This window comes from Symphodus melops (assembly GCF_947650265.1).
Source record: "Symphodus melops genome assembly, chromosome: 17".
Classification (NCBI taxonomy): domain Eukaryota; kingdom Metazoa; phylum Chordata; class Actinopteri; order Labriformes; family Labridae; genus Symphodus; species Symphodus melops.
In genome coordinates this window covers 22,461,331-22,488,053 of record NC_136707.1, presented here as the reverse complement: position 1 = coordinate 22,488,053, position 26,723 = coordinate 22,461,331, and the positions used below count along the sequence as shown (strand labels likewise).

Sequence of the window (26,723 nt, the reverse complement as noted above, 5' to 3'; positions counted from 1 at the left end):
TATGAACTGCTTTTAGTCTGACCCGTCACCTAGGACCTGTTTGCCTTGGGTGACCCTGCTGGGGGCTCAAAGCCCCCGACAACATAGCTCCTAGGGTCATTCGAGTGCTCAAACTCCCCCACCACGAAAAGGTAGCAGTTCAGGGGGGAGCATTAACTCCTCTTAATAAAAAAGTGCTCTCTAGAAGTGCATCAATCAATCAATCTTTATTTATATAGCGTCAATTCATAACAGGCGTTATTTCGAGACACTTTACAAAAGCAGGTAAAGGACCTTACTGTTTGTCTGTTAACATTAACGAAAGAGCAGGTAACAAGACCATGCTCATTGTTATGTTCACAAAAAGCAAGTAAAGGACCTTACTGATGGCTATATTACAAGAGCCCAGCTGAATCCGTCATAGCGTGGCAAGAAAAAACTTCGTTTTAACAGGCAGAAATCTTCAGCAGACCCGGGCTCATGACGGAACAGCCATCTGCTAAACTGTGCTGGGCTTGAAAATGGGATGGGGGAGATGGGACAAGATGCAGAAAGAAGAATAGGATCGGATAGGATTGGGGGGGGGGTCTGGGCAGGCCATCCTCGTGGGGGGGGGGGGTTGTTTGGGCAGGCCATCCTCACCAACAGTCGCAAGGAGCTCCCAGAAAAGGGAGAGGTTAGAATGCAACGATAGTGACAAGCAGTAATAAGATATGAAAGCTGGGAGAGAAAGAGGGAGAGAGAGATAAATTTAGCTACAGCAAGATGAGATGTATCTCATCGTGCTGTAGCTAAATTTAAGAAAGCCATGTCAGCTGCTTTTGATTCAGTACCATGCTCTAACCCAGTTGAAAACTCTTCTAATCACTTTAGTCCCTCTCAGCTGGATCAGGTTGCAGATAGTGCGGTGGATTCACTGAGAGTTACTCTGGATTCAATCGCCCTTCTAAAACAGAAGGCAATCAAACGACAGAGACTAGCTCCATGGTACAACTCAGAAACCCGTACTCTAAAACTAATGTCACCTGCACCAACACGAAAGAATCTCATTTAATCTGGCAGGATAGTCAAAATAAATATATGAAAGCTCTAGGACGGGCCCGCACTGCCTATTACTCGTCTTTTATTGAAGAAAACAACAACAAAGCTAGATACCTCTTCAGCACTGCAGCTCTGACCCTCAGCAGCAACGATTTCCTGAGCTTTTTTGATGATAAAATTCTAAAAATTAAAGACAAAATTAGTAAACTACTACCATTACCCGGCGCAGATTCCTCCTATAATTTGGACACAGAAGAAACAGTTGAAAATTCTGATCCTAGCCTTGATTGTAAACAAGTCCCATGCCCGATATGCTGATAAGTAGGGACAAATCATGCAGGTAGCCTTCCCCATTGCAATGAGAAACATGAAAAAGTCTGCAAAGAGATGAGAAAGAAGCTACAATCGCTGCATGTGGAGTTCCACCCTGCAACCAGGAGACAACGTGCTGGTAAGAAACCTCACCACCAGAGTAAGGCCAGGATAACTAGGTAGTTACTGGGAGGAGATGGCATATGTTGTCAGAGAGAGACAAGGCTCTAATAGACCAGTATATGTAGATAAACATCACAGGGAGAAGGAAGAAAACAAGTTTTACATTGCAACTTACTCCTACTGTACAGACAGATAAAGTTAGTCAACAGCTGGATGTAAGAGCCAGGTGACATGAAGGTAAACATGGAGAGAAAGGCAGAATGAGTAAACATAAATACTACAGAACAAGACATTTAGGTATAAGGTTTCACAGCTGTTTGGAAAGACTGATAAAGGCAGTCAGTCATTTCTCCTAAGTCAGATGACTGAACAGAAATAGACGAACAAAAGTGAAAGTAAGAAACACTATAAAAGGACCAGCAGAGTCACTGCAGCATCCTCAGCATCCTGAGCACACAGAGCAACACAAGGAAAAGGTATGATGGTCTTCATTCTGTGATTTTATTATTCATTCTATTGACATTGGTTTGTTTTACATTTTTAAGATGTTTTCAATGATAAATCTCTTTTTATGAATGACTCCTTCTGATCTTTCCTTTTGTCCTCTTAGTTTGTTTATTTTTCTTGAATGATGTGAACATCAAATTGTCATTTATTTAAAAGTTACTTTGACAAACAACTCTCACATGAACTGTTTTTTAACTGATGGATGAATTTAAAGATGAATCTATGATCTACTGCATGTTTCCATAAACATGTTTAACACCACATACTGAGGTCGTGTACGTCTGATTAAATATCAGAAAAAAGTTCTGATGTACTTTATCTGAAATATTCAGCTTCATGTTTTTACTCTGCTGCAGTCCAGAGGAATAAAGAACCTTCTAGTCCACTTTATTTATCCAGCAGTGAAACTTTCTGTCACTCATAAACTCTGAATATTTTACACACCAGGAACAGGTAACAGTAATAATCAGATTTATGGCTCTGACACAAATCAGTCCATCATGACTTCATCATTCATCTGCAGAGCTGTATTCATCATTGTTGTTATTTACAGAGTTTATGATCTGAATATTCTTCCTTTATTGAGGTAAAGTCATGAACATTAACACACAACTCTTATATTTTACAGATATGGGAGGAGGAGCATCTAAACCAGATCCAGCCCCATACAAACCTCCACCTGCACCTGCACCTGCACCTCCACCTCCACCTCCACCTCCTCGTAAGATTTTCCACATATACAAAAAATGATTTTTATTCAAATATTACCATTCAGTCAAACTTAATTCTTTTTAAATTGTTTAAATAGTCTGAAGTTTTCTTTCTGTATGTTAACATGTGAATTTGTCTTTCAGCTCTTTTTATTATTATTATTATTTTGTATATATATACAGTATATACATTTCTGTTGCATTTGTTCCTTAGGCTCTGTTTTAATGTTTTCCTGTTTTTATGTCTGTAAAGCATTGTGAGTTGCCTTGTGTCTGAACAGTAGTAAATAAACTTGCCTTGCCTTTCTGTATGTTAACATGTGAATTTGTCTTCCAGCTCTTTTAAGTCAGCCATGGAGGACTCTGTCGATGTGAGTAAACAGGAAGTCAGGGTGGTGACTCTGGGTGTGGTTCTGCCACACAGCAGAGCATCAATAACAAAGTTCCTGTTAAATATTCAGTATTTAAAACACTGAAGTAATGAATCTCATGTTCTTCTATCAACAGGAACACTGTGGAAAATATCAACTTTCTGAAATCTTACCAACCTCGAAACAAAGAAGTCAAACATCTCAGGATTCTGCTTCATGGACCGGTCGGTGCCGGCAAGTCCAGTTTCTTCAACTCTGTTGACAGTGCTTTGAGAGGTGAAATTAAAAATAGAGCTGGGGTGGATGCGGCCACCGGGAGCAGCTACACTCTAAAGGTAAGAATAAGTGATGACTGTGGTGACTCCAGACTGAGATTATTCACCATCTCTGTAAACTCCACCCAGTTTAAAACAAACATAATTAATGTGAAGCATGTTATTTAGAAAAAGGCTGAGGCAGCAATATCACAGACAGAGAGGTGTTTTAGAAGGTATGGTGATGAATTCAACTGATCCTATAATAATGACATGTACAAAGAGAATTAATGACAAAAAGATTTAAGTTAGCTGTTTGAAGAGGGCAGTTTCTGAAAAGATTACAGATTTTGCATTTTCAACTCAATTCACGAAGAAATGGATCATTTTTTAGCAGCTTAAAGTTTCATTAAGAAGATTCAAAAGAAAATAAAAACATTTGATCAACATAGATTCTCTCACTGAATAAAAAGTAACAATCTCGTTAATTTAGGAATGTCTATCTTAGATTTATCTGAATGATATAAATCATGTCTTCTTCTTCTTCACAGTATAAAACGTACAAAATAAGAAAAGATCCTCAGAGCTTCTGTTCTTTTGTTTTCAACGACATCATGGGCCTTGAGGGAAAGGACACCAACGGAGTCCAGGTGGAAGATATCAAACTGGCCCTGCGAGGACATGTGAAAGATGGTTACAAGGTACACTCCTAAAACTTTCTCTTTTCTTGTTAAAGAGCCCTGTGGCGTTCATTTCAACACGTTTTAAATCAATGCAAGCAGCTCCCTCTGCTGTTGAAAGATGAAGCCAATTCAGAACTCCAAAAACCTGCAGTTCCTCGAGTTTCCACCGGAGGCAGGCTGCAAAAGCCCTGGGACCAGATCCACAAAACAATCTGAGAATCCTCTCACACAAAATTAGACGTGTGTCCCTAAATTAGATTTTAAAAATGAAGAGTGATCTAGGAACACTCTTCAACAACAGCAAGAAAGGGACCAAAACTTTGATCTCAACAACAGAGTGTAAAACCAGAATATAAAAAAAAAAAAAAAAAATGACAACCATTTCAGAAATAAAATATACAAGGAAAGGTTAGAAGATTTCACATGAAGTTTCTCTTTTCACAAATTTACCTTTTGATTCACTGAAACATTCATTCTGTGCATTGAGAAATAATATCAGAATATGTATTTTTGCTGTTTTTAGTTTCGTACTGATAGCCCACTGACAGAGAACGACCCGAGCTACAACTCTGATCCCTCTCTGGATGACAAAGTCCACGTGCTGGTCTGTGTCGTTCCTGCCGACAAAGTCTCTATGTTAGATGACAAAGTCGTGCAGAAGTTAAGAGAAGTCAGACTTGCTGCCAGGGATCTGGGTAAGAACAGATATCACTTACTTAGATTTATATATCAGACATTACAAGAAAAACAAACGATTAAAATACTGAAAATGTTTCATTTCTACAGAAATTCCCCAACTGGCCATCCTCACCAAAGTTGATGAAGCCTGTCCTGAGGTCAACAAAGATATTAACAACATATACAAGAGCAAATACCTGAAGAAACAGGTGAGTCTGTTTAGATTTGTTATTATTGAGTTTAAGTTCTTTTATCATCACATTTCATCTTTGGTCTGAGCTTTACAATCACTGATTATCTGAAATTATTTGATTCTGACATGTAGGTGGAAAAATTCAACATGGCACTGGGAATTCCCATCAGCTCCATCTATCTGGTGAAGAACTACCACTCAGAAGCTGAGACGTGTGATGCCATCAGCGGTCTGATTCTGACCACACTGAGACAGATGGTAAACTCTGGAGAAGATTACCTCGACGACCTGTAGAGCTGCTCACTGCTGAGGCAAACGATGCATGATGAAGCTTTACAAACATGTGACAGAATATTTACTTTGTAGTTGGATTTCATTAAACTGACATTATATAAAGGTCGCTCAGTCACAGCTGATATATTTAAAATGTGTGTTCAAAACAATACAGGGCACTCTCATTGTGGCAGAATTCATTCTGAATTAGTTTATTCCACACAAGCACTGCAGTGACAATTCATTCATCTTAGTCATTTTGTGTATATATCATTTAAATCTTTCCACCTTTAGGGTAACTCTTCTTTTAGGTCTGTGTAGATGTAATGCATGTGTAAGACACTATATTTGAATCATAGCCAAGTGTATGTTGTGAACTGAAAAGGAAATGTGATTTGCTGAGAATCAAGAAATGTTTGTCTGACATCTACAAGTGAAGGTAATGTCGTCTTTCTCACTGATTACAAGTTTAAATGTAAAGGAATGTGCAGGCTGTGTCTTCTGACAGAATAAAAGCAAACAGATGAAATGTTTGTTAGTGTGTTCTGTTGATGTCGTCTGACCTCCGTCGTATGAAGTCTAAGACAAAAACATGGTCTCAGCCCTTTTAAAATCACTCGTAAAGATCAACAATAAAAGGATCGGATGAGACCTCCTCTTGTGATGAGGAAATATTAAAGAACAACAGCACTCTCTCTCTCTCTCTCTCTCTTTCTCTCTCTCTCTCTCCGAAACATATTTTCTCGTCAAAATGCTCATCCACAGCAGAATCCACAAGACATCCAACCTGATTATTTAGGGTCTCATCAAGGACTTGAGGAAGAAACCTGGGAGCAGAGGACGTTCACATGGGTCCCTACAAGGTTCTCCTGACCACTTAAAAACAGAGGTAGAGATTGTGGGCAGAGCCACTTGGATCCAAGTCAAAACTGCAAGAACAGACCAGAGACCAACAACGACTTTGATCCAGATGTTCAAACTGTGTCGTGTTGGCATACTGAGGATAAAAGAATATAACAGAGGTGGAGACATTAAGCTAACGAGTAATCGTCACATAAACATAACAAACCAAACAGCCTTCTTCTCCAGCAGTGCTGTAGAAATAAAACAATTGTTAACTTTCTTCAGAAGTTTCAGTAAGAGGATAAGGTTTATGACACAATTCACTATGAGTACTGTGTCTGTGTCATTGACAGTAAAATCTGTCTGGGCGGTAAACCTTTTTTTTTTTTTTTTTTACTGATTTCTTGTTCAAAAATCTATAGGAAAAACCAAGTTTATCAGTTCAATTCAATTAAAAAAAAACTTTATTGGTCAAATTCACCCCCCATCTGCATTGTAATTGTCGACAATTTATAGTACAAACAAATGAAAATGTGCCACTGCAGCCTGCTTCAAAAAGCCAAACTCGTTGATTTGTTTTAATTGGTTATGAGTCCCTCCTCTGACAAAGCAGGATATGGTGAGGGCTATTTTTAATTCTAGTCTTGAAATTAACCCTTGATTAAAGCTGAGATATACCTCTTTTAAAAGTCTTGCTCCCAGTCTTTCACATCCAGTCTCTAGAACCTTTCAGCCAGTTCTAGTTGTTGTAGTTTACCGCCCTCCTCACCCATATTCTGAATTTGCAGAATTTCTATCAAACATAGTCCTTAGCAGTGATAGAATAATTGTTGTAGGTGATTTCAATATCCATGTGGATGTTGTGAATGATATCCGTAGCACAGCTTTCATGTCACTATTAGACTCTATTGGTTTCACTCAGGGTGTAAACAAACCTACTCATCGTTTTAACCACACCCTGGACCTTGTTCTAGCTTATGGCATTGAAATGAATAACTTGACAGTTTTTCTAGTAAATCCTCTGATATCAGATTATTTCTTAATAACGTTTGACTTCTTCTTACCAGCATTAACTCCTCTTAATAAAAAAGTGCTCTCTAGAAGTTTATCTCATCGTGCTGGAGCTAAATTTAAGGAAGCCATTTCAGCTGCTTTTGATTCAGTACCATGCTCTAACCCAGTTGAAAACTCTTCTTATCACTTTAGTCCATCTCAGCCGGATCAGGTTGCAGATAGTGCGGTGGATTCACTGAGAGTTATTCTGGATTCAATCGCCCTTCTAAAACAGAAGGCAATCAAACGACAGAGGCTAGCTCCATGGTACAACTCAGAAACCCGTACTCTAAAACTAACGTCACCTCCACCAACACGAAAGAATCTTATTTAATCTGGCAGGATAGTCATAATAAATATATGAAAGCTCTATGACGGGCCCGCACTGCCTATTACTCGTCTCTTATTGAAGAAAACAACAACAAAGCTAGATACCTCTTCAGCACTGTAGCTCTGACCCTCAGCAGCAATGATTTCCTGAGCTTTTTTGATGATAAAATTCTAAAAATTAAAGACAAAATTAGTAAACTACTACCATTACCCGGCGCAGATTCCTCCTATAATTTGGACACAGAAGAAACAGTTGAAAATTCTGATCCTAGCCTTGATTGTAAACAAGTCCCATGCCCGATATGCTGATAAGTAGGGACAAATCATGCAGGTAGCCTTCCCCATTGCAATGAGAAACATGAAAAAGTCTGCAAAGAGATGAGAAAGAAGCTACAATCGCTGCATGTGGAGTTCCACCCTGCAACCAGGAGACAACGTGCTGGTAAGAAACCTCACCACCAGAGTAAGGCCAGGATAACTAGGTAGTTACTGGGAGGAGATGGCATATGTTGTCAGAGAGAGACAAGGCTCTAATAGACCAGTATATGTAGATCAACATCACAGGGAGAAGGAAGAAAACAAGTTTTACAGTGCAACTTACTCCTACTGTACAGACAGATAAAGTTAGTCAACAGCTGGATGTAAGAGCCAGGTGACATGAAGGTAAACATGGAGAGAAAGGCAGAATGAGTAAACATAAATACTACAGAACAAGACATTTAGGTATAAGGTTTCACAGCTGTTTGGAAAGACTGATAAAGGCAGTCAGTCATTTCTCCTAAGTCAGATGACTGAACAGAAATAGACGAACAAAAGTGAAAGTAAGAGACCCTATAAAAGGACCAGCAGAGTCACTGCAGCATCCTCAGCATCCTGAGCACACAGAGCAACACAAGGAAAAGGTATGATGGTCTTCATTCTGTGATTTTATTATTCATTCTATTGACATTGGTTTGTTTTATATTTTAGGATGTTTTCAATGATAAATCTCTTTTTATGAAGGACTCCTTCTGATCTTTCCTTTTGTCCTCTTAGTTTGTTTATTTTTCTTGAATGATGTGAACATCAAATTGTCATTTATTTAAAAGTTACTTTTGTTGTTCTTTACAGAGTTTATGATCTGAATATTCTTCCTTTATTGAGGTAAAGTCATGAACCTTAACACACAACTCTTATATTTTACAGATATGGGAGGAGAAGAATCCAGACCATCTCCACCTTCTCGTAAGATTTTCCACATTTACAAAATATCATTTTTAATCAAATATTACCATTCAGTCAAACATAAGTCTTTTTAAATTGTTTAAAAAGTCTGAAGTTTTCTTTCTGTATGTTAACATGTGAATTTGTCTTTCAGCTCTTTTAAGTCAGCCATGGAGGACTCTGTCGACGTGAGTAAACAGGAAGTCAGGGAGGTGACCCTGGGTGTGGTTCTGCCACACAGCAGAGCATCAATAACAATGTTCCTGTTGAACATTCAGTATTCAAAACACTGAAGTAATGAATCTCATGTTCTTCTATCAACAGGAGCACTCAGGAAAATCTGAACTTTCTGAAATCTTACCAACCTCAAAACAAAGAAGTCGAACATCTCAGGATTCTGCTTCATGGACCGGTCGGTGCCGGCAAGTCCAGTTTCTTCAACTCTGCTGACAGTGCTTTGAGAGGCAGAGTTACAAATCGAGCTGGGACGGATGCGGCCACCGGGAGCAGCTATACTCTAGAGGTAAGAATAAGTGATGACTGTGGTGACTCCAGACTGAGATTATTCACCTTCTCTGTAAACTCCACCCAGTTTAAAACAAACATAATTAATGTGAAGCATGTTATTTAGAAAAAGGTTGAGGCAGCAATATCACAGACAGAGAGGTGTTTTAGAAAGTATGGTGATGAATTCAACTGATCCTATAATAATGACATGTACAAAGTGTATTAATGACAAAAAGATTTAAGTTAGCTGTTTGAAGAGGGCAGTTTCTGAAAAGATTACAGATTTAGCATTTTCAACTCAATTCATGAAGAAATTAATCATTTTGTAGCAGCTCAGTTTTATTAAGAAGATTAAAAATAAAATAAAAACATTTGATCAACATAGATTCTCTCACTGAATAAAAAGTAACAATCTCGTTAATTTAGGAATGTCTATCTTAGATTTATCTGAATGATATAAATCATGTCTTCTTCTTCTTCACAGTATAAAACGTACAAAATAAAAAAAGATCCTCAGAGCTTCTGTTCTTTTGTTTTCAACGACATCATGGGCCTTGAGGGAAAGGACACCAATGGAGTCCAGGTGGAAGACATCAAACTGGCCCTGCGAGGACATGTGAGAGATGGTTACAAGGTACACTCCTAAAACTTTCTCTTTCTTGTTAAAGAGCCCTGTGGCGTTCATTTCAACACGTTTTAAATCAATGCAAGCAGCTCCCTCTGCTGTTGAAAGACGAAGCCAATTCAGAACTACAAAAACCTGCAGTTCCTCGAGTTTCCACCAGAGGCAGACTGTAAAAGCCCTGGGCCAAAAATCTGAGAATCCTCTCACACAAAATTAGACGTGTGTCCCTAAATTAGATTTAAAAATGAAGAGTGATCTCGTAACACTCTCTGAGCAAGAAAGGGACCAAAACTTTGATCTCAACAACAGAGTGTAAAACCAGAATGTTAAAAAAATAAATAAATAAAAATAAATAAATGAGAACCAGCTCAGAAATAAAATATACGAGGAAAGGTTAGAAGATTTCACATGAAGTTTCTCTTTTTACAAATTTATCTTTTGATTCACTGAAACATTCATTCTGTGCATTGAGAAATAATATCAGAATATCTATTTTTGTTGTTTTTAGTTTCGTACTGATAGCCCCCTGACAGAGAAAGACCCGAGCTACAACTCTGATCCCTCTCTGGATGACAAAGTCCACGTGCTGGTCTGTGTCGTTCCTGCCGACAAAGTCTCTATGTTAGATGACAAAGTCGTGCAGAAGTTAAGAGAAGTCAGACTTGCTGCCAGTGATCTGGGTAAGAACAGATATCACACACTTGAATTTATATATCAGACATTACAAGAAAAACAAACGATTAAAATACTGAAAATGTTTCACATCTGCAGGAATTCCCCAACTGGCCATCCTCACCAAAGTTGATGAAGCCTGTCCTGAGGTCAACAAAGATATTAACAACTTATACAAGAGCAAATACCTGAAGGGACAGGTGAGTCTGTTTAGATTAGTTATTGTTGAGTTTCAGTTCATTTTTCATCACATTTCCACCTTTGGTCTGAGCTTTACATTCACTGATTATCTGAAATTATTTGACTCTGACACAGGTGGAAAAATTCAGCGCCACACTGGGAATTCCCCTCAACTCCATCTTTCTGGTGAAGAACTACCACTCAGAATTGGAGACGTGTGACGCCATCAACAGGCCGATACTGACCGTACTGAGACAGATGGTAGAATTCGGAGAAGGCAAACTATGTATGATTGAGTTTTACAAACGTCTGATAGAATATTTACGTCGTAGTTAGATTTCATTAAACTGACATTATATAAAGGTCGCTCAGTCACAGCTGATATATTTAAAATGTGTGTTCAAAACAATACAGGGCACTCTCATTGTGGCAGAATTCATTCTGAATTAGTTTATTCCACACAAGCACCGCAGTGACAATTCATTCATCTTAGTCATTTTGTGAATATATCATTTAAATCTTTCTACCTTTAGGGTAACCCTTCTTTTAGGTCTGTGTAGATGTAATGCATGTGTAAGACATTATATTTGAATCATAGCCAAGTGTATGTTGTGAACTGAAAAGGAAATGTGATTTGCTGAGAATCAAGAAATGTTTGTCTGACATCTACAAGTGAAGGTAATGTCGTCTTTCTTACTGATTACAAGTTTAAATGTAAAGGAATGTGCAGGCTGTCTTCTGACAGAATAAAAGCAAACAGATGAAATGTTTGTTATTGTGTTCTGTTGATTTCGTCTGACCTCCGTCGTATGAAGTCTAAGACAAAAACATGGTCTCAGTCCTTTTAAAATCACTCGTAAAGATCAACAATAAAAGGATTGGATGGGACCTCCTCTTGTGATGAGGAAATATTAAAGAACAACGGCACTCTCTCTGTCACTCTCTCTTTCTCTCTCTCTCTCTCCGAAACATATTTTCTCGTCAAAATGCTCATCCACAGCAGAATCCACAAGACATCCAACCTGATGATTGGGGGTCTCATCAAGGACTTGAGGGAGAAATCTGGGAGCAGAGGACGTTCACATGGGTCCCTACAAGGTTCTCCTGACCACTTAAAAACAGAGGTAGAGGTTGTGGGCGGAGCCACTTGGATCCAAGTCAAAACTGCAAGAACAGACCAGAGACCAACAACGACTTTGATCCAGATGTTCAAACTGTGTCGTGTTGGCATACTGAGGATAAAAGAATATAACAGAGGTGGAGACATTAAGCTAACGAGTAATCGTCACATAAACATAACAAACCAAACAGCCTTCTTCTCCAGCAGTGCTGTAGAAATAAAACAATTGTTAACTTTCTTCAGAAGTTTCAGTAAGAGGATAAGGTTTATAACATTCACTATGGGTACTGTGTCTGTGTCATTGACAGTAAAATCTGTCAAATCTCACAAGTGCGTGAGATTGGCATCACTGCCCTCCTGTGGTAAGATCGGAGAAGTGCAACACTTAGATAATGTAACTGCAAAACGCTTTACTTTGATCGTTCTTTTATTTATGCCAGACGAACTTTTATCTGTTGGATTTCTTACGTTAGCCACACGAGGGCAGTAAACCTTTTTTTACTGATTTCTTGTTCAAAAATCTTTAAGAAAAACCATGTTTAACAGTTCAATTCAATTAACAAAAACTTTATTGGTCAAATGCACCCCCCATCTGCATTGTAATTGTCGACAATTTATAGTACAAACAAATGAAAATGTGCCACTGCAGCCTGCTTCAAAAAGCCAAACTCGTTGATTTGTTTTAATTGGTTATGAGTCCCTCCTCTGACAAAGCAGGATATGGTGAGGGCTATTTTTAATTCTAGTCTTGAAATTAACCCTTAATTAAAGCTGAGTTATACCTCTTTTAAAAGTCTTGCTCCCAGTCTTTCACATCCAGTCTCTAGAACCTTTCAGCCAGTTCTAGTTGTTGTAGTTTACCGCCCTCCACACCCATATTCTGAATTTGCAGAATTTCTATCAAACATAGTCCTTAGCAGTGATAGAATAATTGTTGTAGGTGATTTCAATATCCATGTGGATGTTGTGAATGATATCCGTAGCACAGCTTTCATGTCACTATTAAACTCTATTGGTTTCACCCAGGGTGTAAACAAACCTACTCATCGTTTTAAAAACATGCTGGACCTTGTTCTAGCTTATGGCATTGAAATGAATAACTTGACAGTTTTTCTAGTAAATCCTCTGATATCAGATTATTTCTTAATAACGTTTGACTTCTTCTTACCAGCATTAACTCCTCTTAATAAAAAAGTGCTCTCTAGAAGTTTATCTCATCGTGCTGGAGCTAAATTTAAGGACGCAATTTCAGCTGCTTTTGATTCAGTACCATGCTCTAACCCAGTTGAAAACTCTTCTTATCACTTTAGTCCATCTCAGCCGGATCAGGTTGCAGATAGTGCGGTGGATTCACTGAGAGTTATTCTGGATTCAATCGCCCTTCTAAAACAGAAGGCAATCAAACGACAGAGGCTAGCTCCATGGTACAACTCAGAAACCCGTACTCTAAAACTAACGTCACCTCCACCAACACGAAAGAATCTTATTTAATCTGGCAGGATAGTCATAATAAATATATGAAAGCTCTATGACGGGCCCGCACTGCCTATTACTCGTCTCTTATTGAAGAAAACAACAACAAAGCTAGATACCTCTTCAGCACTGTAGCTCTGACCCTCAGCAGCAATGATTTCTTGAGCTTTTTTGATGATAAAATTCTAAAAATTAAAGACAAAATTAGTAAACTACTACCATTACCCGGCGCAGACTCCTCCTATAATTTGGATACAGAAGAAACTGTTGAAAATTCTGATCCTAGCCTTGAGTGTAAACAAGTCCCATGCCCGATATGCTGATAAGTAGAAATCATGCAGTTAGCCTTCCCCATTGCAATGAGAAACATGAAAAAGTCTGCAAAGAGAGGAGAAAGAAACTACAATCGACGCATGTGGAGTTCCACCCTGCAACCAGGAGACAACATGCTGGTAAGAAACCTCACCACCAGAGTAAGGCCAGGATAACTAGGTAGTTACTGGGAGGAGATGGCATATGTTGTCAGAGAGAGACAAGGCTCTAATAGACCAGTATATGTAGATAAACATCACAGGGAGAAGGAAGAAAACAAGTTTTACATTGCAACTTACTCCTACTGTACAGACAGATAAAGTTAGTCAACAGCTGGATGTAAGAGCCAGGTGACATGAAGGTAAACATGGAGAGAAAGGCAGAATGAGTAAACATAAATACTACAGAAAAAGACATTTAGGTATGAAGCTATCACAGCTGTTTGGAAAGACTGATAAAGGCAGTCAGTCGTTTCTCGTAAGTCAGATGACTGAACAGAAACAGACGAACAAAAGTGAAAGTAAGAAACACTATAAAAGAAACCAGCAGAGTTACCGCAGCATCCTGTGCACACAGAGCAACACAAGGAAAAGGCAAGACAGTCTTCATTTTATGATTTTATTATTCATTCTATTGACTTTGGTTTGTTTTACATTTTTAAGATGTTTTCAATGATAAATCTCTTTTTATGAAGGACTCCTTCTGATCGTTCCTTTTGTCCTCTTAGTTTGTTTATTTTTCTTGAATGATGTGAACATCAAATTGTCATTTATTTAAAAGTTACTTTGACCAAAAACTCTCACATGAACTGTTTTTAACTGATGGATGAATTTAAAGATGAATTATGATCTACTGCATGTTTCTATAAACATGTTTAACACCACATACTGAGGTCGTGTACGTCTGATTAAATATCAGAAAAAAGTTCTGACGTACTTTATCTGAAATATTCAGCTTCATGTTTTTACTCTGCTGCAGTCCAGAGGAATAAAGAACCTTCTAGTCCACTTTATTTATCCAGGAACTTTCTGTGACTCATAAACTCTGAATATTTTACACACCAGTAACAGGTAACAGTAATAATCAGATTTATGACTCTAACACAAATCAGTCCATCGTGACTTCATCATTCATCTGCAGAGCTGTATTCATCATTGTTGTTATTTACAGAGTTTATGATCTGAATATTCTTCATTTATTGAGGTAAAGTCATGAACCTTAACACACAACTCTTATATTTTACAGATATGGGACAGTGGTTTACCACACCAGCTCCACCTCCACCTTCTTGTATGATTTTCCACATTTACAAAAAATTCTTATTCAAATATTACCATTCAGAGAAACATATTTCTGTTTGTTTGTTGCATATTGCATTTGTTGTTTAAATAGTCTGAAGTTTTATTTCTGTTTGTTAACATGTGAATTTGTCTTTCAGCTCTTTTAAGTGAGTCATGGAGGACTCTGTCGATGTGAGTAAACAGGAAATCAGCGTGATGACCCTGAATAACAAAGTTCCTGTTGAACATTCAATATTAAAAACATTGAATTATGAATGAATCTCATGTTCTTCTATCAACAGGAGCATTCAGGAAAATCTCAACTTTCTGAACTCTTACCAACCTCAAAACAAAAAAGGCAAACATCTCAGGATTCTGCTTCATGGACCGGTCAGTGCCGGCAAGTCCAGTTTCATCAACTCTGTTGACAGTGCTTTGAGAGGTGAAATTAAAAATAGAGCTGGGACGGATGCCACCGAGAACACCTATACTCAAGAGGTAAGAATAAGTGATGACCGTGGTGACTCCAGACTGAGATTATTCACCTTCTCTGTAAACTCCACCCTCTCAATTCCATGAAGAAATTGGTCATTTTGTAGCAGCAATTTCAAATAAAATAAAAAAAAACATTTGATCAACATAGATTGTCTCACTGAATGAAACAGTCATTATGTTGTTGCTTTAGAGATGTCTATTTTAGATTTATCTGAATGATGTAAATCCTGTCTTCTTCTTCTTCACAGTATAAAACGTACAAAATAAAAAAAGATGATCAGAGCTCCTATTCTTTTGTCTTCAACGACATCATGGGCCTTGAGGGAAACGACACCAACGGAGTCCAGGTGGAAGATATCAAACTGGCTCTGCGAGGAAATGTGAGAGATGGTTACAAGGTACACTCTTAAAATGTTTTCTTTTTTTGTTAAAGAGCCCTGTGGAGTTCATTTCAACAAGTGAGACGAGAAAAATATGTTTTTCTTTGCCTGAAAGTTTTCTTTATGTGATGTAGTATGACTATTTTTTCGTCATGTAAAGAAAACTTTCAGGCAACAGAAAATAATTCTAAATATTTTTTTTCGTCTCAGGGCAAAATGAGGGCTGGATTCATGACCATTCAACACTAATACCATGTTTCTGATGTTACAAAGCTTAATGCAAATTGTTGAAGTATCCCTTCAAATTAATGCAAGCAGCTCCCTCTGCTGTTGAAAAATGAAGCCAATTCAGAACTACAAAAACCTGCAGTTCCTCTGGTTTCCACCAGAGGCAGACTGCAAAAGCCCTGGGCCCAGATCCACAAACAATCTGAGAATCCTCACACACAGCTCCTAAATTAGCTGAAAAAAATCCTAGCAACGAATCCTAGATGAGTGATTTAGAAACACTCTCTGAGCGAGGAAGGGACAGAAACTTTTATCTCAATAACAGAGTGTCAAACCAAAATATTAAAAAAAGACTGAATAAGGACCAGCTGAGCATTAAAATATTCCATTCAAAGAAAGGTTAGAAGATTTCACCTGAAGTTTCTCTAATTTTTAGATCACAAACTAGTTTTTTTTCACTGAAACATTCACGGCTCTGTGCATTGAAAGATAATATCAGAACGTTTATTTTTGTTTTTTAGTTTATTAACGGCCCACTGACAGAGAACGACCCGAGCTACAACTCTGATCCCTCTCTGGATGACAAAGTCCATGTGCTGGTCTGTGTCGTTCCTGCCGACAAATTCTCTCTGTTAGATAACAAAGTCGTGCAGAAGTTAAGAGAAGTCAGACTTGCTGCCAGGGATCTGGGTAAGAACAGATATCACACACTTAGATTTATATATCAGACATTACAAGAAAAACAAACGATTAAAATACTGAAAATGTTTCACATCTGCAGGAATTCCCCAACTGGCCATCCTCACCAAAGTTGATGAAGCCTGTCCTGAGGTCAACAAAGATATTAACAACTTATACAAGAGCAAATACCTGAAGGAACAGGTGAGTCTGTTTAGATTTGTTATTATTGAGTTTAAGTTCTTTTATCATCACATTTCCACCTTTGGTCTGAGCTTTACAATCACTGATTATCTGAAATTATTTGACTCTGACACACAGGTGGAAAAATTCAGCAAGACACTGGGAATTCCCATCAACTCCATCTTTCTGGTGAAGAACTACCACACAGAATTGGAGACGTGTGACGACATCAACAGGCCGATACTGACCGCACTGAGACAGATGGTAAACTTCGGAGAAGATTACCTCAACGACACTGCTGAGGCAAACGATGCATGATGAAGCTTTACAAACATGTGACCGAATATTTACTTTGTAGTTGGATTTCATTAAACTGACATTATATAAAGGTCGCTCAGTCACAGCTGACATATTTGAAATGTGTGTTCAAAACAAAACAAGGCACTCTCATTGTGGCAGAATTCATTCTGAATTAGTTTATTCCACACAAGCACCGCAGTGACAATTCATTCATCTTAGTCATTTTGTGAATATATCATTTAAATCTCTCCACCTTTAGGGTAACTCTTCTTTTAGGTCTGTGTAGATGTAATGCATGTGTAAGACACTATATTTGAATCATAGCCAAGTGTATGTTGTGAACTGAAAAGGAAATATGATTTGCTGAGAATCAAGAAATGTTTGTCTGACATCTACAAGTGAAGGTAATGTCGTCTTTCTCACTGATTACAAGTTTAAATGTAAAGGAATGTGCAGGCTGTCTTCTGACAGAATAAAAGCAAACAGATGAAATGTTTGTTAGTGTGTTCTGTTGATGTCGTCTGACCTCCGTCGTATGAATTCTAAGACAAAAACATGGTCTCAGCCCTTTTAAAATCACTCGTAAAGATCAACAATAAAAGGATCGGATGAGACCTCCTCTTGTGATGAGGAAATATTAAAGAACAACAGCTCTCTCTCTCTCTCTCTCTCTCTCTCTCTTTCACTCTCCGAAACATATTTTCTCGTCAAAATGTTCATCCACAGCAGAATCCACAAGACATCCAACCTGATGATTGGGGGTCTCATCAAGGACTTGAGGAAGAAACCTGGGAGCAGAGGACGTTCACATGGGTCCCTACAAGGTTCTCCTGACCACTTAAAAACAGAGGTAGAGGTTGTGGGCAGAGCCACTTGGATCCAAGTCAAAACTGCAAGAACAGTCCAGAGACCAACAAAGACTTTGATCCAGATGTTCAAACTGTGTCATGTTGTCATACTGAGGATAAAATAATATAACAGAGGTGGAGACATTAAGCAAACGAGTAATCGTCACATAAACATAACAAACCAAACAGCCTTCTTCTCCAGCAGTACTGTAGAAATAAAACAATTGCTAACTTTCTTCAGAAGTTTCAACAAGAGGATAAGGTTTATGACACAATTCACTATGGGTACTGTGTCTGTGTCATTGACAGTAAAATCTGTCAGATCTCACAAGTGCGTGAGATGGGCATCACTGCCCTCCTGTGGTAAGATCGGAGAAGTGCAACACTTAGATAATGTAACTGCAAAACGCTTTACTTTGATTGTTCTTTTATTTATGCCAGACTAACTTTTATCTGTTGGATTTCTCAGGAAACCTTTTTTTTATACTGATTTGTTAAAAAATCTATAGGAAAAATAATCAGTTCAATTCAATAAAAAAAAAACTTTATTGGTCAAATTCACCCCCCATCTGCATTGTAATTGTAGACAATTTATAGGTACAAACAAATGAAAATGTGCTACTGCAGCCTGCTTCAAAAAGCCAAACTCGTTGATTTGTTTTCATTGGTTATGAGTCCCTCCTCTGACAAAGCAGGATATGGTGAGGGCTATTTTTAATTCTAGTCTTGATATTAACCCTTGATTAAAGCTGAGTTATACCTCTTTTAAAAGTCTTGCTCCCAGTCTTTCACATCCAGTCTCTAGAACCTTTCAGCCAGTTCTAGTTGTTATAGTTTACCGCCCTCCTCACCCATATTCTGAATTTGCAGAAATTCTATCAAATATAGTCCTTAGCAGTGATAGAATAATTGTTGTAGGTGATTTCAATATCCATGTGGATGTTGTGAATGATATCCGTAGCACAGCTTTCATGTCACTATTAGACTCTTTTGGTTTCACCCAGGGTGTAAACAAATCTACTCATCGTTTTAACCACACTTGTTCTAGTTTATGGCATTGAAATGAATAAATTGACAGTTTTTCTAGTAAATCCTCTGATATCAGATTATTTCTTATGTTGGGGGCAAGCCAGGATGGCAAAATTCAGGCTGGGTACGTTTGGAGAGCTACGACAAAAGACTCTTTATCCCAGCATGCCTTGCAGGTACTCCCAGAATGCTTTGCCACACCTAACAAATAGGTGTGAAGTCTGGGAGGTATAAAACCGGCCATGCGCCTTCTCTCTTTCTCTCATACGTCGTCTGGCGACGTTCGAGGACCTAAACTCTGTCCCTGTTTCCAGCACGCTTCTCTTTGTTTAAAAGTTTTGGCGCGCAGCTAATCCAAAGGCCTTGAAGCATACCGACGTCCTAATTTCCGAGCCTAGATCATCTACTTGAACGCATCTCAAAGAAGAGCGTTTTATTTCTCCCGTATTAAAACGGTATAGAGAGAGATTGTAAGGATTACGTCTCATTCCGTCCTTTAAAGAAAGGACATCCACGGAGATCACCTCGCTCGACGGAGGACACTACGGCCCTTTTCTCAAACCCCTTTGGACACGCACCGCCATCACCTTACAACTGCAGAAAGGCCGTTCCAGGACCTCTTTTCTTCCTTTCATCAACCGTGGACAAAACGGTTCCAAGTGAGGCTTAGCTAGGTCTGGGCAGTTAGATATAGAGAGTGTGTTTAATAACTGAGTTATTATTGTGAAACGGTGATAATATTTGCTTGGTGTTTGACCACTGTGTCTTTGGTTTTATGAGAGTAAAACCTCTTTTGTTTGTTTCCTTTATTTGTGCCACTGCGTCCCGTGTGTTTCCCTGTGAGCTTTCGCGTCATAACCGGGTAATAGACTCATTATCAGAAAGACTAGTGTGAACGCGTCTGTTTAATGTCTCGATCTTTTACTAGGCTACACGATATGATATTAAAGACAAAATAACTCAGCACTTGCTAAATTGTATGAAAAGGAAAACTTAAAAGCATACTGGAGGAAATGTTGCTCCTCTGTTGCGTCTGCCTCTAATCTCATGGCCTGATACAGTGCATACAGAAACAAACATGAAATAATGATTTATGAACACTGAATCCATGTTAGATGAGAAGCCTATCTTCTTAAGATGTAAACATTACCTGCAGATACAGTTATTTACCTTCAGTAACCTGATAACCAATAAAAAACAGGAAGCTAACAGGAGGAAATACACTAAATTATCTTTTATCATAATTAAAAAATCTCATTAAGGCAATGCTATATTAACAAGTCAGCTGCTGCTTTAAGCCTCTTCTAAAATCAATGGATCAACATGTTTCAATCTGCAACATTATTACTGCACATTATGCAACACAATGTCCATGTTATGTTGGGGCAGTCTGACTAATAATGTGTGGCTCTCTGTACTGGTTAAATGTCCTTTATTAGTAAATGGATAAACTGGTGTCATTTAATAACAGACCCTGGGATTAATAACGTTTTTTTTCTGATTCTGATATGGTTCAGTTTTTTAACCATATCAGAGTCCCAGGATAAAAGTAATTGTTTTGCTTATTTATATTGATTCAACATAAGAGCACCTGATTTAGTTACAATAAATTACCCTTTTTTCTTACCGTTGACCAAGTGTAGCACGCGTCTCATTAAGGATTATAAGGATGTTATAGCAAATGTATTTAGCTTCCATGTCATGAAATGATGTGCTACTGTATTATGAAGAAATAATGACAGTTTCTTTGATTGTCTTTGCAGATTTCTAAGCACTGGTGACAGCTACACGACAATTGCTGCAAGTTTTCGGCTGGGAATTTCAACGGTTGCAAAAATTTTGAGGGAGACTTGTGAAGCCATCTGGGAGGAGCTGAAAGAATCCCACATGCCGTCTCCTAACAAGGATCTGTGGTTGAAGACAGCAAGGAGGTTTGAAGAGCGGTGGAACTTCCCACATTGTATAGGTGCCCTAGATGGCAAACACATCGTCATCCAGGCACCTCCCAACTCGGGGTCACAGTTCCACAATTACAAGGGGACCTTCTCCATTGTGTTGCTTGCCCTGGTTGATGCCGATTACAGATTCCTGGCGGTTGATATCGGTAGTTTTGGCAGCAACAGTGACGGAGGGATCTTTGCTAAGTCCAATTTTGGCAAAGCCCTCCAGGCAGGTGAGCTTGATGTCCCGTCACCATGCCCTCTTCCTTCTGCACCAGAGCTAGGGCCTTTTGTGGTTGTGGCTGATGAGGCCTTCCCAATGAAGCCTAATCTCCTCCGGCCCTATCCAGGACGTCACCTACAGGAGGACTATCGTGTCTTTAATTACCGCCTCTCCAGAGCCCGTCGAATCGTGGAGAACTGTTGGGATCCTCACACAGCGCTGGAGGGTCTACTGTCGACGGCTGCAAGTCTGTCCTGAAGCAGCAGACAGCATTATAAAAGCCACCTGCATCCTCTCCAACTTCCTGCGTGCTGATGAAAGGGATCACGATCCAGATGATGGAGAACCAGGTGATGATGATGATGCTGGAGAGAGCATCCTAGCACCAATGAGGAACCTGCGGGGAATCAGGGCCTCTGCAGAGGCACTGAGAGCACGGGAGACATTTTGCCAATACTTCAACTTCCCAGCAGGAGAAGTTCCCTGGCAATATGCACATGTTCGCAGGGGTTCTGCTCTGTAAAGCCATTTTCATTCACCCTAAACAGTTAGTTTAATGTTCAGCCAATTTAAATATTCAAATATCAAATTAAATGCCCTTCATTGTTTTTGTCATGTGCATACCTTTCTGTAAATATGTTTAGCAACTGCTCAAAGTTTAAACTGTGATTTGTAAATAGGAATAATAAAAAGCTATGTGTCTTACCTCACCATTTGTTTTTCAGTCAATGCACACAGGATGTTTTTTCAATTAATTAGTATTTAATAGATTAGAACAATAAATCAGAATGAATAATTGCAATTTATAAATATTTACAATAAGTATTTACATTAACAAGAATAATATATGGAAACAATAAAAAAGATTAATGAATAGGAGTAATAAATAACAAAACCTAACAAGAATATTTAAAAAGCGTTACACAACTAAAGAAAAGTTAAATTTGGGAACTGCTGTGAGGAATATACAGCCCCAAACTCTGCCTCATGGCACAACTCCTGCATCTTGAGTTTTACCCATGATTGTCTTTCTGGGTTAAGACGCCTCATTGAAGGAGCCAAACTCAAAAGAAAAAGTGTGATGTCAATTTTCTGCAACCTCTCTCTTTCTCTTTCTGCCTCCCTAACTTCCTTCCTCTTCAAACAATCCTCCAGCATGCTGACACTGCTTTTTCTCTTAGTTGGCCAAGGAGCTACAGCACCACACCCTCACTTTCAGCCTGGTCAACATGCTGAGCTGGCCCTGTGACTTCCTCCTGCTCCTCCTCAATATCAACATTGCAATGAGTGCTATAAAAAAAAAGCATGTGATTAGTACTATGCCTGTCTGATAAATTATAATTAGAGGTGTTATGCTAGAATGTTTATAGCCCACCATCTGAAAGATGTAGACTCATCTAAAAAAGACATAGCCTCCATAAATGTCCATCTCTTCTTCTGCTTTCCGCCTGCCTGACCACTCTTCACATCTCCTTCCTCTCTCTTCTTTCTTACGTACGTGTCCCTCAGATTCTTCCACTGCTTTTTCACTTCCTCAACTGAACAATAACAGAATTGTATTATGATTAGCTCTGATTAGACACTCGCTGGTTTATATCATGTTACTATCAAACAATATATCACACTGTTGTCAGTACAGTGCTGTATTTTGTTTAATTTATTTTGTTTTGTATTTTCAAACGACAAACATCTTTAAAAGAGAAATCCAGGAGGATCCTGTACAGAGTAGGACTCTATTATCTCCCGATGGGGCAGTTTAGCCCAGACTCAGCATCTGTTGAGTCCATTACAATTAATCCATAAACACACTGCATACAACTAATCGTCCTTTTGTAACAGCTGAGACACCCGACATAACATTAAACAGTGACAAAAGATCGTTTTGGAGTTAGCCGAGAAGGTTAGCTTTGTGTCGGCTATCGTTACAACAAAGACAATTCACATCAGTATGAGCTTGATTATACACACACCGTCATCACATTCGATCTCCGAAGCTATTCTCCTCCAAACATTGTCTTTAAAATCCTTATCTTTGTAGTTTTTGTGTCTTTTATCGAAAAGCACCGGGTGCTGTGAAACAAAGATGATTAAACGATCCGCCATGTTGAATGTTTTTGTATGTGACGTGCCAACAACGAGCGTTTTCATTGGCCAGATGTGTACTCGTCGCAAGCGAAACTTTGGAGAAATCGACCTCGGTCCGAAAAAATAAAAGCCGAAATTTCGCTCAGCGACATAACGTTGCTGATGTGAAAGCGTGCATTGACAAACAATAGGTTCGAAAAAAATTTAAGAAAAGTCAGTCATGGCCAAAATGTTTACCCCCATGTGTGGGGGTCGGGAGATCTCCACAATTTTATAAAATCTATGGAACATGTAGCATTAGACATCCTTGCAGCAGTCTTGCGTGGTTACAGTCATCAGAGATGGCAAGCTATCACTAGCTTATTTAGTTAGGGAAGAAAACACAGCACACCTGCTTCTTTGGTCGGAGCTCTTGACGGAGACCAGTTTTATTATCACGCATGCGCACATGCGACAAACACAAATTCAGTGACATCACAGCATGTATGTAAATGAACGTGGCTTTGCATCTTATTTCAGATATGCTTAACACTCCCACTCAAAGACATGTTCAAAACTTTCTTGAGTCATATTTTCCATACGTAACTCGGGAAATAACCATTTTACATGCTGTCAGTGTTTTCAAAAAAACAACAAAAATATATATACCTCATCTGGTATTTCACATTTTCCCCACAGGAAATATTTACACCTGCCAACTATTTATTCCCTGAATAAATATTGCTTGAACCTCTCAAATTTTGCCCTTGTCACTGGTTTGGTGAAGACATCAGCTACCATATCTGCAGTAGGACAATATTCAATAGAAATTTTCCCTTCTGTGTGGGCAGACCGTACAAAGTGATATTTTATATCAACGTGTTTGCTCCTTTGCCTGCACACTGGGTTTTTGGACAAAGCAATTGCCCCCTGGTTGTCCTCATATATCTTAACAGGTACATGTTGGTTACTACCATCCATTCCTTTAAGCAGTTGTACCAGATACATACTCTCCTGAGTAGTGGCTGCTAGTGCCATGTACTCGGCTTCGCATGTGGATAGAGCCACCGTTGGCTGTTTCCTGCTTTTCCAAGATATAACTGGACCGTTTTCAGATAAGCTGAAACAATATCCAGTTGTGCTCCTCCTGTCATTTTTGTCAGCTGCCCAATCGGCATCGCTATACCCCTCTAGCTTTAAGCCTGCCTCACACCTCTGGAAACATAGCTCCTGCTCTACAGTGCCTTTCAAGTACCTCAGTAGGTGCTTTGCTGCAGTCCAATGCTGCTGTTTGGGTTCTGCTAGATGTTGTGATAGCTTACCAACAACCCAGCTGATATCAGGTCTTGTACATGTCATAATGTATATTAAGCTTCCGACAATCTCTCTATAGCCTGTTGGATCAATGATCTCACCCTCATTGTCAAAGCTTAATTTCTGCTCACATGGTGTGAACCGTGGTTTGCATTCAGACATGCCAAACTTTTCTAACATCTTCTCGATGTGTCTCTTTTGAGTCATTTTGACCTCTCCCTCATTCTGTTTAAAGTCAATACCCAGGAAGTGTTTAAGTGGACCCATATCCTTCATCTTGAACTTTCTTTTCAACATATCTTTTACCTCATCAAGTAAACTGTTGTTACTCGCCGCTATGATTAGGTCATCCACCCACACTAACAGTATTACTTTTTCGTCATTAGACTCCTTTCTGTAGACACAGTGGTCAGCATCATTTTGTGTAAACCCGTTATCTGTAAGGTGCTCGCGTAGTAACATGTTCCAGTTACGCCCGGACTGTTTTAAACCATACAGCGACTTGTTCAGTTTACACACTAGTGGTTCACCTGTTTCTGACTTGACCGTAAAACCCTCCGGTTGCTCCATGTAAACTTCGCAGTCCATTGGAGCGTGTAGGTAAGCAGTCTTCACGTCCATTTGGTGTAGGATAAGGTCCTCCTGCACTGCTACCTGCATCAATGCTCGAACAGAGGTCATGTTGGCTGTGGGTGAAAATGTCTCTTTGTAATCAATGCCCTCCACTTGACCGTATCCCTTTGCCACATATCTGGCTTTACAAGTCTCAGATCCATCTGGGCTCTCTTTCACAGCATAAACCCAGCGACCTCCCACTGCTTGCTTGCCCCTTGGCAGTGGAGTCAGAGTGAAAGTCTCATTCTCTTTCAAAGAGTCCATTTCGTCTTTCATTGCATCAGCCCACCTTTTTGAATCGTCAGATTCCATAGCATCTTTAAATGTCTTAGGTACATCATAAGCCACCCTGTAGAAATAATCTACATTTTCAAGATCACCATTACACTCAGCTTTACATTGGTATTCTTTTAAATAATGTGGGGCATTCCTCTGCCTTGTAGGATATCTTCTTTCCCCATGTTCTCTCTGAACACTGTCTGCTTGAGTCAGACCAGTTTCTTTAGTCTCCTCTACGTTTACATCCTGTACACCTGGTTCTCTCTTTTCCAGGTCCTGGTTTAATACCTTTTGTGGTGTAACTTCATCATGACATTCTATGTCGTTCCCTATGTCACTCTCTGTCTGAGTCTGATTGTCTGCACTACCCTTAGTGATGAATTTCACCAGCCTATGTTTGAGGACTTTTCCTGTCTCAGGATAGTACACATTGTACGCTGGACTATATTTGTCATAGCCTACAAATATGCCCTTTTCGCATCTCGAGTCTAGCTTCTTCTTTTCCTGCTTGTAAACATAGCACTCAGAGCCAAATACCTGCATGTGGGATAAGTTAGGCGTTTTCCCTGTGAAGACACAGTAAGGTGTCTGCTCTAGCCGCCTACTGTAACACCTGTTGCGTATTTGAGCTGCTGTCTGTACAGCGTAAGTCCATAAAAACTTTGGGAGGTTGCTCTCCAATAGCATACAGCGCGACATCTCAAATAAGGTTCTCCAACCTCTTTCAGCTGTTCCGTTCTGATGAGGCGAGTAGGGTGCACTTGTTTCGTGCCTTATCCCATTCCGCCTAAGTAGAGACTGAAATTCTTGCCCGGTAAACTCTGTACCATTATCTGACCGTATGCATTTTATTTTTCCAAATGGAGCTACATCTGCTATGAATTTCTCTGTAGCTTTTGTCGTGTCATTCTTTGCTTTGATAAAGTATGGAAAAACCATCCCACTGTAATCATCAGTGAATGCAATTGCATACCTATGCCCATCTTTACCTACTGGTTCTATTGGACCGCATAAATCTGTGTGCACTAGCTCAAGTGTGGTTGTAGCCTTGGCGTCTGCCTGCCTGTTTCGGCTTTGTGTAAACTTGCCCTGTGTGCAAATTTCACAGTTGTGATCGGACTTGTCATTTCTCCCAGTAATTGACATCCCTTTTACTACATTTTCTAGTTTTGCAACATCATCGAAATTACAGTGACCAAGTATCCTATGCCAAGTATGCATATCATGGCAAACACGCACTTCATCAACATTCTCATCATTTACTGTGCTAAGATAATACAGCTTACCAAACACATCCATCTCAAACTTGGTGCCATCCTTGTGCACCAGCCAGTCCTCACCATCCTTAAAACGCACCTCTGCTCCGTTGGCTGTGGCCGCTTTGACTGAAAAGATGTTCTGTGGAAATGATGGGATGTAAAGTGC

At 39.2% G+C, this 26,723-nt stretch overlaps 2 protein-coding genes across 2 annotated transcripts in view; both read left to right on the top strand.

The window, feature by feature from the left end:
• Nucleotides 1–26,723, top strand: part of LOC306838692 (uncharacterized protein) — a 173,518-nt gene that overhangs the window by 33,047 nt on the left and 113,748 nt on the right. Inside the window, exon 18 of the mRNA XM_079367022.1 lies at nucleotides 8,878–9,076. Within this exon, the coding sequence (XP_079223148.1) occupies nucleotides 8,878–9,076 (199 nt within the window). The remainder of the gene's footprint in view (nucleotides 1–8,877; nucleotides 9,077–26,723) is intronic.
• LOC306838706 (interferon-induced protein 44-like) lies at nucleotides 1,876–5,653 on the top strand. The gene is made up of 8 exons (XM_079367052.1): nucleotides 1,876–1,931; nucleotides 2,591–2,683; nucleotides 3,010–3,043; nucleotides 3,180–3,378; nucleotides 3,849–3,998; nucleotides 4,504–4,675; nucleotides 4,767–4,867; nucleotides 4,984–5,653. The coding sequence occupies exons 2-8, from the start codon at nucleotides 2,593–2,595 to the stop codon at nucleotides 5,143–5,145; spliced, it is 909 nt and encodes a 302-aa protein (XP_079223178.1). The 5' UTR covers nucleotides 1,876–1,931; nucleotides 2,591–2,592; the 3' UTR covers nucleotides 5,146–5,653.

Bases quoted from the DNA above. Each gene is read 5' to 3' on its own strand.
- LOC306838706 (XM_079367052.1), top strand. From the start codon at position 2,593: ATGGGAGGAGGAGCATCTAAACCAGATCCAGCCCCATACAAACCTCCA. The intron at 4,676-4,766 runs GTAAGAACAGAT...TCATTTCTACAG, and splicing joins ACTTGCTGCCAGGGATCTGG to AAATTCCCCAACTGGCCATC. The intron at 4,868-4,983 runs GTGAGTCTGTTT...TCTGACATGTAG, and splicing joins GCAAATACCTGAAGAAACAG to GTGGAAAAATTCAACATGGC.